Source organism: Podarcis cretensis, assembly GCF_951804945.1.
Source record: "Podarcis cretensis genome assembly, chromosome: Z".
NCBI lineage: Eukaryota > Metazoa > Chordata > Lepidosauria > Squamata > Lacertidae > Podarcis > Podarcis cretensis.
In genome coordinates this window covers 41,566,791-41,581,528 of record NC_137184.1, presented here as the reverse complement: position 1 = coordinate 41,581,528, position 14,738 = coordinate 41,566,791, and the positions used below count along the sequence as shown (strand labels likewise).

General features: G+C 41.5%; 1 protein-coding gene and 1 long non-coding RNA gene across 10 annotated transcripts in view; both read left to right on the top strand.

Annotated features, from left to right (window-relative positions):
• The window catches only part of LOC307208349, a 113,590-nt gene that overhangs the window by 55,352 nt on the left and 43,500 nt on the right, over positions 1-14,738 (top strand). The window lies entirely within an intron of this gene.
• Positions 1-14,738, top strand: part of PASD1 (PAS domain containing repressor 1) — a 96,678-nt gene that overhangs the window by 38,440 nt on the left and 43,500 nt on the right. For all 9 annotated transcript variants that reach the window (XM_079962739.1, XM_079962744.1, XM_079962737.1 and 6 more), the window contains exons 2-4: positions 11,353-11,409; positions 12,693-12,847; positions 14,158-14,249. In XM_079962739.1, coding sequence (XP_079818865.1) covers positions 11,378-11,409; positions 12,693-12,847; positions 14,158-14,249 — 279 coding nt within the window. In that variant the 5' untranslated portion in view covers positions 11,353-11,377. The remainder of the gene's footprint in view (positions 1-11,352; positions 11,410-12,692; positions 12,848-14,157; positions 14,250-14,738) is intronic.

The following is a 14,738-nucleotide window of genomic DNA, read 5'->3' as shown; positions in this document are numbered from 1 at the left end:
CCTCTGTGGACATCGCTTTGATGGATGGTGTGAAATAGATTGAGAAGCAAACATTGCTACTAATATTTAGCACATACATGCTGCTGACAATTTACAAAGTGCACCACAACCTTTTTATCATATATTTGCCATCACAGTAACCCTCTAATCTGGTTGATGCTACTTCTACTTTGCAGTCAGGAGGCAAAAGGTCAAGGGCTAATGATATATAGGACTGAGTCAGATTTTTGTCAAATGTTGCATTTAGCCATGAAACATTGTTTTGGGGGAAGCATGAGGTTTTCTCAGGTTCATCCAAAGGGCACAAAGATCAGCTTTTGCTGTGAAATTAGAACATCCCGCCCTCGTTGGCAGAGCCTTGCCAAGAGGAAGGAAGCTATGCCACTGAGCTTAGCTGTTGGCATAGTTCGACACTCCTAAGTTAGTTTATACAGCAACTTTAAAGGGAGGGAGTTCACAGAAATATTCAGAACCCTACCCACTTCTCTTGGTAAGAGGGAAATTATATTACTGCACTTTGCTTCTGTTAAAATGTCTGTTGCCGTTGCTCCCTTTGGCAAGTTTGGAAAAGTTAGGGGACAGCAAAGGGAGGGCATTAGTCTCTCTTGTGCCCATCATGACATCATCAGTGGTGCAAGTCGTGGCTGATTCAGCAGAAGTCCAGTTTTGAAATCAGAGGCATTTAAGTTATCCAGACGATGCCATCCAAATTGTTTTCCATTTAAACAGCCCCATTCCAAACTGGATGTGGGTGGGTCTTTCATTACTAATTGCAGCATGTTGCAATTCTGCAAGCGTGCTAATGGTTGCCAAAGTAGCTTCTCATTTTGCACATAGTAAACTTTTGTTACACCTGCAATCTGCAGTTTACAGAGAGGCTATCGCCCTATGACCTATGTGCAAGGAACATGTTAATTCCCCTGGAACTAGGTAAAAATGCTAATATCTACATAGAAATGCTTCTCTGAATAATTTGGTAATTTGTATTCTTTTTTATTATTAATTTGTATACCACCCTTCGTCTGAAAATCCCAGGGCGGTTCACAACAGAAAAATACAAAATTAAAATACAAAATACATAATAAAACCAAACCAAAACAATAACCTACCAAACACATTTGAAAAGCCATAGAATGTTAATCAGCCAAACTCTAAGCAGTCATTAGTAAGCCTGTGACTTTAGGACAAAATGCAGGAAATGCATATTACAGATATTACACTGCAATATTTTGCTCCATATTGCAATTTTTTCTTTTGGGAGAATTACAGTAGCCAGTCAACATGCTCTTATTTATTAATTTGCAGAATTTGTATACTGCTTTATATCCAGAAGTTGCAACAATGGGGTTTACAATATAGTTTTAATTAATTAGTTAATTTATGAAGCATCCTGAATAAATCAGCACAGCAAGATGGAAGCAATCCCAACAAAAGCCAGTATCAACAAGAATGGAAAAATAAGACTGGGAGGACCAAAAGCTTTCCTAAATTAAAGCGCCTTTTCCCACTTTCTGAAAAGCAAGCAGGAAGGAGCATTGAAAAGCCTCTCTGTAGGAAGGTCACTCCAGAGAATCGTAGCCACAACTATGAAGACACTTCCTTTTCAAGGGCTTAATTTTGACTGGGTTGTTGATTGTTTGACTTCTGTTGATTATGCAGAGCAATAAAAGCAGCACTATTTTTCTAGAAGAAGAGGTCCCTTGTTTTCTTATACAGTCATACCTCATGTTACGTTTGCTTCAAGTTGCCCCTTTTCAGTTTGCATCCCACGGCAACCCGGAAGTACTGGAAAGGGTTACTTCCGGGTTTCACCGCTCGCGCATACGCAGATGTGCAAAAAGATGCCACGCGCATGCGCAGAAGTGGTGAATCGTGACTCGTGCATGCGCAGGTTGCGTTCTCTTCAGGTTGCGAATGGGCCTCCGGAACGGATCCCATTTGCAACCAGAGGTACCACTGTAATGGCAATGGTGCACACCTGAGAGCTTATCCCTGTTTTCCAGGGGCAGTCCCAGATTTACAGAAACTACTGGTTTCTAATTTGATCCTGGAATGTCCTGCTTTTCCTTCGGATGTCCCTGTTTCCACCTGAGAAATGCTGGAGGGTATGCAGTTATATGACCCCCAAACCAACCTATAGAACCTATACAACCTATACAACCTATAGAAGACCAGAAGGCAGCCCTGTATCAGAAAGTATTTTTTAATGTTTAATGTTTTATTGTGTTTTTATATTTGTTGTAAGCCACCTAGAATGGCTGGGGCAAACTGGTCAGATGGGGAGGGGTATTAATAACAAAAGTGTTGTTGTTTGTTGTTGTACAGGACATCCCTATTTTCATTGGAGAAATATTGGAGGGTTAGGGTGCAGGGCCATCCCCATGTTTCAGGGAGCCCTGGGACACTGGGAATCTGTGGGTGCCTTTGCCCCCTCTTCTTTCTCAACCATTGCCCTCCTGCCTATTGGCCTCAGCCCTTTCAAGTAAAACCAAGTACAGTATTGACCTATATGTCAGCCCATTGTCAAAAACCTGCTCAAATCTGCTGCTTTTAATGGTAGTTCAAATTTAAAATATACAGTGGTACCTCGGTTTAAGAACAGTCCGGTTTAAGAACAGTCCAGTTTACAAGCTCTGCAAAACTGGATATAGTATCCCAGTTTGAGAACTTTACCTCACCTTGGTCTATGAACGAAATCCGAACAGTGAAAGGGCACCGGCGGCGGGAGGCCTCATTAGGGAAAGTGAGCCTTGGTTTAGGAACGGTTTCGGTTTAAGAATGGACTTCCAGAACGGATTACGTTTGTAAACCAAGGTACCACTGTATATGTTTTTAATTGCCTGTTATTTTACATTTTAAATGTTTGTTTCATATCTGTTATTCAGTTAGAGGTTCTAATCACAGTCAAGCCATAAAGAAATTATGACCAAGATAGGTAATACGAAAAGAAAACTAATCATTTGAATTTCACTGATTGCTTTTAAAAATAATAATTAGCATACAGTATAGCTCGTGGTGCTTTTTCTCTAAAAAAAAGTTTAGGGGTACAGTGGGAACTTGGGTTGCGAACGTGATCCGGGCAGGAGGCACGTTCGCAACCCGCAGCCCCGCGTCTGTGCATGCACAAAGCACGATTTAGCGCTTCTATACATGCACAAGCATCGAAACCCGGAAGTAACTCGTTCCGGTACTTCCGGGTTCGTTGCGGTGCGCGACCTGAAAACACGTAACCTGAAGTGTCTGTAACCCGAGGTACCACTGTACTCCTATTTTCCTACACATATTGAAATACTGCCCCTCAATGAGGCCAAATTTAGTTTCACAAAATGTATAGGTGTATGCGTCCCCCTGCATCCCCCCAGAAAAAAGCACTGCTCAGAGGTATAACTTAACGTGCAATTTTAGGCACAGTCACCCAAGAGTAAAGTCAATGGGAGGACAGACATGTCATTCATTGAGATTATCCCCCCCCCAATGGCAAGGGTAGCTTATCTTTGATCTAATCCTTTCACCTGGACTTTAAATGGGCACAGCACAGGTAGACGGGCAGGTGGATAGAATCACACAGTTACAAGTTTGACCACATCTTATGAAACTTTTCTGACGTATCTTGAATCGATTCTATTTAAAGATCCAGCTTAAAACAAGACGGCGAACACTTTGCACTCAATGTAGCCCTAAACTGTTTAATCCAGTTAAGAATATTTTGACCTTATTTGTACCATCTAGGCTGATTCTTTTTACAGCTCAGCATTCTGCTGCATCATGGCAGAAAAGGCTGTGTGTGTTTTGGCAAACATTTTTACATGCAAAGCTATTCCCCCCAACTTGTGCTTCTAGCCAAGTAAATGTTAACTCCAGCTTTCTCATTTGTTTAGCTGTTCTGCTCTGGCACTCAGACAGTGCAAAGTAATTTGAACACTTGAAATGAGCTCTAATATATATATATATATATATACAGTATGCTGATTATCATTGTTGTTAGCACTGAAGCCTTAAAAATTAAGGATGCAGTCCTAACTCCCTGGTGCTGATGGACTCAAGGAGCATTGCTTTGCCATAAAAAGCCTCTATCAACCTGTAGCCCTCAAGTTTGGAATTGGTGCCCCACACTTGGAGAGCCATGGTTTCCCTATCCTTTCACTGGGGCCTGCTCTGAGACGTTCTCAAATTCTGTGCCCTCCAGATGTTTTAGACTACAGCTTGGGCATCATCTGAGGTGCACAAGGTTGAGGGAGGCTGTGCTGGAGCTCACATAGGGCATACCCAGAGATCCAGTGTTTTATAAAAAAGTGTCAGTGTGGTCAAAGCGTCAAACTTACTTAAACCTCCCCTACTGCAGCAAAACTTACTATAGGTCCTTGGGACACTTACACTCTCTCAGCCTAGCCTACCTCATGGGGATGTTGTGAAGAGAAAGTGGGTTGGAGGTGGGGGGACGACGACCACAAACACTTCCATGAGTTCTTTGGATGAAAAGCAATAAATACATGCAATAAATAAATATATATATATTCATTCAGCTTTTTTGATATGCTATTTTAGTCTTGCATTTCTTGCTTTAGTGTCTTCCCCACTTTCTGTTATGTGTAAAAGTACCTCTGCAAACATGTAAAAATTGCAGTTAGCCATCGGCTAATTAAATGATCTATGACCTTGTAAGGGACGCTGGGTGCGCTGTGGTCTAAACCACAGAGCATAGGGCGATCAGAAGGTTGGCGGTTCAAATCCCTGCAATGGGGTGAGCTCCCATTGTATAATCCCAGCTCCTACACACCAAGCAGTTCAAAGGCATGTCAAAGTGCAAGTAGATAAATAGGTACCACTCTGGCAGGAAGGTAAATGGCGTTTCTGTGCGCTGCTCTGGTTTGCCAGAAGCGGCTTAGTCATGCTGGCCACATGACCTGGAAAAACTGTTTGCGGACAAACGCCAGCTCCCTCGGCCCATAGAGCGAGATGAGTGCACAACCCCAGAATCGTCCGTGACTGTCAGGGGTACCTTTAACTTTACCTTTTATGGCCTTTTAAACTGGTGTGTGTGTGTGTGTGTGTATGTGATAATTCTATGTATTTTTGTGCTTTTAAATTGTAAACCGCCCTGTGACCCTGGAATGAAGGGTGGTATAGAAACATATAACATTTGTGGCTTTTTAGTTTAGATTAAAGATGACATCACAGGCATGTATAAAATCATACATTGTGTGGAGCATAAACATAGAATTGTAGAGTTGGATGGGACACTGAGAGACATCTAGTCCAACCCCCTGCAATTTAGGAATCTCAACTAAAACATCAGTGAAAGAGGGTCCACAATTTCCTGAGGGAGTCCATTCCATTGCCGAACAGCTCTTACTGTCAGAAAGTTCTTCCTGATGTTGAATCGGAATCTCCTTTCTTGTGACTTGAAGCCATTGCTTCAGGTCCTACCCTCTGCGGTCTACTATGACCTCTAGATCTTTGTCACATGTACTACTAGCAAGCTAAGTATCCCCCAACTTATATTTGTGCAGCTGGTTTTTCCAGCCAAAGGGGACGCAGGTGGTGCTGAGGTCTAAACCACTGAGCCTCTTGGGCTTGCTGATCATCAGGTCAGCAGTGTGAATCCCCGTGATGGAGTGAGCTCCTGTTGCTCTGTCCCAGCTCTTGCCCATCTAGCAGTTTGAAAGCATGCCAGTGCAAGTAGATAAATAGGTACTGCTGCGGTGGGAAGGTAAACGGCACTTCCATGCTCTCTGGTTTCCGTCATGGTGTTCTGTTGTGCCAGAAGTGGTTTAGTCCTGCTGGCCACATGAACCAGAAGAAGAAGAAGAATTTGGATTTGATATCCCGCTTTATCACTACCCTAAGGAGTCTCAAAGCGGCTAACATTCTCCTTTCCCTTCCTCCCCAACAACAAACACTCTGTGAGGTGAGTGAGGCTGAGAGACTTCAAAGAAGTGTGACTAGCCCAAGGTCACCCAGCAGCTGCATGGAGACTCAAACCCGGTTCACCAGATTACAAGACTACTGCTCTTAACCACTACACCACACTGGCTCTCCAGAAAGCTGTCTGTGGACAAATGCCATCTCCCTTGGCCTGAAAGTGAGATGAGCGCCGCAACCCCATGGTCGCCTTTGACTGGACTTAACCGTCCAGGGGTCCTTTACCTTTACCTATTACCTCTTCCAGCCTAAGTGTACACAAGTGGACAGAGAACAATTTATCTCCCTTATATCGCAGTGCCATTAAATTATGGAATTTGCTCCCTCCACAATCTGCTCAATGCGTCAGAGAGGACGTTCCTCTCAGGAGCATGCAATTCCTAATTATTTTCACGGCGATCAAGATTGACACTGACCTCAGTGATACCTAGCTAAATCATTGAGACTCCAGATGTGCCTATATGTCCCTGTCCTCTGCTTTTCCTGCATCTCCCCCCCCCCCAAAACCCCCACTCCCGTCTTAATAATTTTAAAGTGTGGGCGTTTTCAACATGAGTAGAGGAGTTGCTTCAGAGAAATGATACGTCTTACAGATAGACAATAAAATGATTCAGGGCAAAGAAAGGTCCTAGCAAATTAAAGCAATTAAAGATTTGATGTAACATGGAGAATCTTATAGATCAGTGGGTGGTACTGCCTCCTGGGGGGCAGTGGGATTAGCTGGGGGGCAAGGAGGCGGTGGGAGGTGGGGACTGGAGGTGTAAGTGACTACCAGGCTTTGAAAAGCTGGTGACACTGAAACAAGTTAATCAGTTTTGTTGAATTAATTCAGCTAAATAGTTTTACTTGGACATTGAATACATGTGCAATTAGTTGTTACGGTTTTGAATTCTACTGTGCTGTTATTTTCCTTAGAGAGTTGTACAAACCGCTAATCTCAGTAATGCTTTTTTATGGCTGCAACCTAGCAGTCTGGTGGGGGGGGGGCACCAAAAGTAGCATTGTAAACATCCCTGGATGGCAGAGTATAGCTGTTATAGTGCCTGAGAGGAACATTACATCATAGAAGTGGGGGGAACTGGGTGGATTTGATTTAAATCAAATCAGTTTATATTTTTTTTTACAGAAAGGTTCAGCCTTGCTGGCATCATCTTAGTATTGACAATCGGAGCAAGGTTTCATTTTTGGTATAATAAATTTTCAGAGTAGTATTTACAGTTCTATCAAAAATTACTGATTTGGTACTACTATTAGAAATACATAGACAGATAATTATGAAATTATTGTGAGGTTTAATAAGTTAACTGTTTATATTTCGACAACTTTTCTGCTGTACTTTATTGGAAGGAGAAAAATAACCATTTCCTTAATAACAATTTAAACAATTAACTAAAACAGTAACATTATAGCATATGCAGTGCTTTTTTCCTGGGGGTACACATACCCTTAAACATTTTGTGAATCCAAGTTTGGCTTCATTAAGGGGGGCGGTATTTCAATATAAGTAGGAAAATGAGAGTACCCCTAAATATTTTTTAGGAAGAAAACACTGAGCATATGTATCCATGTTTGTTAACTGATGTGGTTAAACAATTATTATTATTTTTTTAAACTTAGACTGAGTTTGGAGAGGCTGGCCTTCTTTTTCTAGTGGGGCGGAGAGATACACTTGGTAGGCCTGGGCTGGAAGAGGCTTGCAGAAAGAACAAGGAGGAGGAGAGACAGGCTGATGGAAAGCTGGAAAAGGGGAACCAGGGACTGGAGCAGAGAACTTCAGGGATTCCTGCTGCAGGACTGAAGTTCCGGGTAGAGACTTTATTGTTTGGACAATGCCAGGCGAGCCCTGGGAAGAAGGGCCTGGAAGCAGTGAACTCTTTTATTAGTTGACTGGCAAGCACTTCAAGGTCTCGCCATGGACTTAGAGATCCCAGTTACTATTTCCACACGCCCCTTTGGATTTGCTTCTACATTCAGGTGCCTATTTTGTACAGTTAAGTGTTAGTGCAGTTGTTGGAAACCAGTGCGACTGGGGAAAGGTTGCACTTGCCTCAAGTCTGAGTTGCACAGACATGCAACTGACTTGCACAATTATTACACAAAGATCCCAAGACTTGTGGAGTATTCTGCTCACAAGGCTGCACTTTCATTTTTACTGCTTCACACTGTGCAGATCTATTCCACTCCAAACAATCTATTCCTTGAATCTCTTGGAACTTAGCATTTAAGAGGTAAGGGGTCGATTCTGTGTATATAAATTTGCAAAGGAACAAAATGGGATTAAGGTTTTCCCCCCACAACTCTGTATGTTTATTTTATAACATTTTTCCTGTGAAGAAAAGGCATGTTACCTCTGCAGACACTGTTTCACACTTTTGAGAACTGTAAAAACAAGCATCTGTGAAATATCTTCTTGTTAGAAAAACTGCCTCAAATAATCTTACAGAAACCTCTGGAAGAGCATGACATTGTGAATGGATGAATGGAATTCATTTACCAAAAAATTTAAACATGGCATATAAAGCCTCATGCTACATAATTATAAACACTGTCCAACCACTTCATCCTCTGTCGTCCCCTTCTCCTTGTGCCCCCAATCTTTCGCAGCATCAGGGTCTTTTCCAGGGAGTCTTCTCTCCTCATGAGGTGGCCAAAGTGTTGAGGCCTCAGCTTCAGGATCTGTCCTCCCAGTGAGCACTCAGGGCTGATTTCCTTCAGAATAGATAGGTTTGATTTTCTTGCAGTCCATGGGACTCTTAAGAGTCTCCTCCAGCACCATAATTCAAAAGCATCAATTCTTTGGTGACCAGCCTTCTTTATGGACTATAATGTAACCTTACAGCCTTTGGTCTATAATGTAACTTAAATAGAAAACTATCTTTAGAAATATTTTTTTTCCTCCAAAAGCATTCTATTTTTAAAAAGCCAATTTAAATAATTTTTTTGATTTAAATAAAAAAATCCAATTTAAAATTTAAAAAACCATAATTTATTTATTTTTTTAAAAAAATCATTGATTTTTATCCTCCCTGAGGGGAACTGAAATGGAGGCTAGTTGCCTGAGCTTCTTGCTTAGAACCCTGGAAGTTGCTTAAGAATGCCAGGTACTAATGTCAGCCCTGTCTATGCTAACCTAATCTAATTCAGTGTTTGCATGCAATTTTTTTTTTTAAAAAATAATTATTTTCAAATAGGTTGAGATTTCTTACTGTCAGCCAAATTCTCAAATATTTGCCTATTTTTAAACCAGACATCCTTTCTAAAAAATTTTTTGACTGCTTATCCATGTTTTTAACCAACATCTTGGTTTTATCTGAATTTATTTTGAAACCTGCCACTTCTCCAAACCTTTTAATTTCTTCTCATGCTTTGGGAACACTCTCCAAGGGTTGTTCTAGAGTCAACAGCACATCGTCAGCAAATGCCCTTAATTTATAGACTCTAGGTCTCAATACCTTTAATTTTCCTGTTTTCCCTTATATTCTGAAGCAGTATTTCTAAGGTCATAATAAACAACAGTGGAGCCTTTTCTTCACTGCTATTTTTCTTTTTTAAAAAAGGAATGCTGGAACTCACCATGTTCTCTTAAAATGGCAACAATGCCCACCTGAGAGGTGCCGGAACTGAGTTCTGGCAAGTTCTGGCTTTTCTTCCATATTGTTCTCATGAAGTTTTAAAACTTATGTAGCTGTTAAATCATTTGAGGTGGCGGTTGCACCCACCTAAAAAATGTCCTGGGGTGCTAGGCGAGGTCCTTTGGACACACCGCTGAAAGTGGCTTGTGAGTTCCTGGGGTTGTTATTGGTTCATTACAGTCACTGATGGAGGATGTTTCTGATGGCATGGCTGTGATTAGTTCTGGTTGGGATTTTTTCAAAAGGGAGGATCATTCCCAGCAGTGTAAACGCTGGTGAAATCAAAAGGGTGTGGAGACAGATTGTGGCTTGGTTTGCCTGCCACAGCCCATCTATCAAAACTGGGATGTGATTTCTCATAATCAGTCTGAACCGATGGATTTAATGCAAGTCGTCAGCCGAGAAACAATTTGTTCCATAGCTGTTTTCAGTGAGTTCCATTGTGCTCAATATGTGATTTCACCCCCATTTTTTTCTGTGGTTTTGAACACGTAAACCATGTTCGAGATTTGCACACGGATTTAGCTTTCTGATATAGAAAAGCAAACTTCTCTCTATCTGACATGGGTTGCACTCACACGCCATACTAAATCAAATCATGGACTAGTGTAAATGCACCGGCTGCTGAGTAAGAGATCTTATCTGCTTTGCTCTCCCCTGCGCTTTAAATCAGTGTGGTGCAGCAATAAGCAAAGCTGTGAACCCCGGATCGTGGTTAACCATGATCTGTAGCCAAGGCTTGTTGTATGGCTAACTGGTATCAGCTGTGCAATGCTAACATAAAAATCGCAGAGAGGGCAATGCCCTTGCAATCTCAGGCCTATCATGATGTGTGAACCAGGTTGTTGTGTTTTCCTTTAGGAGAGGCATTTTTATGGTTCCCTATACACCTGAGGTGTGGGTGGCGCTGTGGGGTAAACCACAGAGCCTAGGACTTGCTGATCAGAAGGTCGGCAGTTCAAATCCCTGCAATGGGGTGAGCTCCTGTTGCTCGGTCCCTACTCCTGCCAACCTAGCAGTTCGAAAGCACGTCAAAGTGCAAGTAGATAAATAGGTACTGCTCCGGCGGGAAGGTAAACAGCGTTTCCATGCGCTGCTCTGGTTTGCCAGAAGCGGCTTAGTCATGCTGGCCACATGACCCAGAAGCTGTATGCTGGCTCCCTCGGCCAATAAAGCGAGATGAGCGCCGCAACCCCAGAGTCGGCCACAACTGGACCTAATGGTCAGGGGTCCCTTTACCTTTTATACACCTGAGGATGAGCCGTGGGTGGAGCTGTGGTCTAAACCACTGAGCCTAGGGCTTGCCTACCTTAACTGTCAGGGGTCTTGACATTTACCTTTTTATACACCTGAGGGCCATCTTATGATCTCTGTAATCCTCATCAGCTGTCCAGAGTTTTCAACACTGAAGTAAAACTTCTTTGTTTTCAAGGGCTTCATTGAAAGGTGACCCAACCATTCTGAGGTAGTTACTCTGATGTTTTATTATATGTTTGTTATTTTATGATTTATGGTGTCATATTGTTTACTGCTTTGGTATTTTAAAATGTAAGTTATATGCAGATGTTTATATGTAGATAAAATATTGAAAATTGTGTAGTTGGGTGTTTTGTTTTGTTTTTATCTATCCTGAGCTTGGGTCAGACAGGTTATTTATCTAAATGAATCAGCCAGCATATACAGCAGCATCAACAATTATTGGTTGATGAAGCTGCCACCTTCATAGCATTGGGCAATTGCCACCTTCATAGCACTGGGCAATGTTTCTCATGCCTCTCGTATTCTCCTTGTGTTCCAGAACTCTGTGTTGTGTAAACGAGCTGATGGACGAAGATGAGAAAGACAGGGCAAAGAGGTATGGATATAGGCGCATGTCATTCTCCAAGCTCACCTGTCCTTATCTGAAAATGCAACAACAGTTAACTATACCACTTCTGATAACAATGACTCAAAACCCAAAGACCCAAAATGGAGGGTCGTTTCTCACTCTTGTTTCTTATTCTGTAGTGGTACAGATTTGTGAACCATGCAAGATGGCATCTGTTTTCATCATGACTAACAAGGGTGAAATTATCAAAATTATCAAAGTTTATTAAAGGATAAAACTGTCAAAGTTCATTAGCCCCAAAAGTTCCTACATGCATCTTTTTGATGTTTTAGAAACTGTGGGTGAATAACTGAAATGTGGATCCACGTCATAATTATTCCACCCACACTTTCCCCTAGAATTTGGTTCTGCTGGAGTCAGGACACTGGGCTGGAAATAACTGGAAATAACTCTTTCCTAAGGATGTAAGATCTTCACAATCCTGTTGGGTTCATGCAAGCACAATTGGCCAACATTGTGTTTCCAATAGGGGCAAAGCCAAATGACTGCAGTAGGCTTCCCCCTAACATTTAGTATCCAGCTGTGCAGTGCCTAAGGTCAAGTGTAGTATTTATTCTTATCAGTTTTAAAAAGCACTTATTTCATACTAGGTTTCCTGGAGATTGCACCTGTAGACTTCCTCCCAAATTCAGGGAGTTGCCTCCCAAAGTGGTTTACAAACCATACACCAACACATACACAGTGAAGTATAATATTAAAACCATTTCAAACATCAAAAGCCAACATAAACCATACAATAATACTTACCAGCATAGATCTAATATTTCAGAGCCAGAGAACAGTATCGTATATATGTAACCCAATCACAGGTTGCTTCCAGATGACCTGTTTCTTGAGCACTTACCCTGATTTGTTTTCGCAAAGTTTGCAGAGAGGTTAGATGACACCGACTACTTATTCTTACTTATTTTAAGGGAGGTCATATAATGTTACACCAAGCAATTGTTACTTCATTTTCCCATCTGTTTCCTTATTGCAAGAAACTCACATTTGTGGAGGGTGGGAGTGGGTTTGTGCAGAAGAATGCTGAATCAACTTTAATTGAAGCACCTGAATATGCCAGTATCTAATTGAATCCCACCTAAAAATAACCATAGTCTGGAATCTAGCTGTGGAAGGCTATGGTAAGAAAACAGGTTTTTATGGCTGTTTTTAAAATGTTGAAATGATCATGACCTAAACCTCGATTTCACAGTTCTTTCATTATCCCTTCTTTATTTTCAATGCACTTTTGTGTTTTGATTGACTAGGGCATCACGCAACAAGTCAGAAAAGAAGAGAAGAGACCAATTCAACGTCCTTATTAAGGAACTATGTACCATGCTGCAAGGCCATGGGCATCCACTCAAGATGGACAAATCCACAATACTGCAGAGGACCATCGACTTCTTACAGAAACAGAAAGGTACCTGAACTGCCTGCAGGCTCCTTTTCTCTGCCTCCCTTCTTAGTAGTGCCATTGCTGTTTTTACTGTTACTGAAGTATATTGCACTACAGACATCTTAAAATGCATATCACAAGCTTTAAAAGGTGTGCAATGCCTTGCGATAACCCACCCCACCCAGTTAGCCTCTTTTTAAAGAGCACAAACAAACAGGATATATAATCCCTAGTTTGGGGAAAGAGGGAAGAGGGCATGTATTCCCAAGGCAAATATATTTTATAATAAGCTTTTGAAATGACAAGGATGTGGCTCTTAACGTGGTAAGGCATAAAAAAGGGGAGAGCCTTGAGCTTTTAAAATAAATACTTTAAAAAGAGCTGCATGAGTACTTATGCAAATTAACACGCAACCTTTGCATTTTTTCCCCTTACAAACTTTGTAAAACCCTTGTATGAACATATGGAGCTGCCTTATGCTGATTCCTAGCCCTTTGTGCCTATTCTGTTTGGCAAAGACAGAACTGTAGTACTCCAAAACATGTTGCCCTCCATATGTTTGGACTTCCACTCCCATCATTCCTGACAATTGGCTATGCTGTCTGCGGATGATAGGAGCTGTAGTCCAAAGCATTTGGCAGGCTTCAGATTGGGGAAGCCTCAGACAGAGCTTACAGAGCCTCAGTCAAAGGTCTTACAGAACATCTGTTACATGGTCTTTCTTAACTGGAAATGTCCAGGACTTCTGCATGCAACTCCTTAGAAACTGTTCCAAAACTATAAGAGCGTTGAAGAGAGGGAGATTATTTCATTGTCAAAAATGTCATGCAACCAGTGCTTTTCTTCTAAAAAAATGTTTAGGGGTTCTCTCATTTTCCTACTCATCTTGAAATACTGCCCCTCAATGAGGCCAAACGTAGATTCACAAAATTTTTAGGGGTATGCGTACCCCTGTGTAGTCCCCAGAAAAAAAAGCACTGCATGCAATTAAAGAGGTTTCTGGATTGGGAATCATGGACACCAGTAAGACATGAACATGATTGAGAATTGAATATATTTATGGGATGTGTGTTCAAATGCATGTTTGCCTCAGTGGTCCTATGCATTTGGTCCCATGCCAACTAAAACTGGACTTGGGCCGTGGCATTATCTGCATTCTCCTGTTTCCTAGTCAGATCAATAATTATTTCTAGTACAGGGCTGAATGGGTGATATATAATATGTCTAATTTTTTGATATTGCTCCCTTTAAATGGGCTTCGTATTTCACAGTGTTTGATACTCCTGTGCTGCTCAAAATCATAACTTGCCTGCCCTCCTTGTTTTTTCTTTTAGAAATCACAGCACAGACTGAGGCCTGTGAGATTAGGCAAGACTGGAAACCTTCATTTCTTAGCAACGAGGAGTTCACTCAGTTGATGTTAGAGGTAGGATAGAATTCAAATCGTACAGAATATGGGGGTGGGGTGCTGATGTTCAGTTCTCTTTGTCACCAGGTCATTAATCTTCTGTCCTTCTGAAAGGTCCTAGAAAAACCACACCCAGCGTAATACAGAATGCCATCTGCCAACAGCTTTATACGTGTGACAGTCTGGCTGTGAATTTCACTTTTCACAAACAGCTTGGCTGGCGATATGAAGAATTAAGATTTGAAGCATCTTTCTGGTTTCCAAAGCCTGACATCCAGTTGTTTTGGCAGTGAATAAAATGCCTAACAGCCCTTCTGCGGTTTGTTTAATCATATATTCCCAACTATTTCCCATGTTTACTGTGGGAATTGGGAAGTTCATAAACCTTACACTTGAAGCACCCTAACTACAGATATATTTGGACATTCGCCAAATGATTTTTTTACGTGTTCTGTGAATCATCCTATTTGGGTTTCCATTCTCAATCAGGCTGCACATTTTTATATA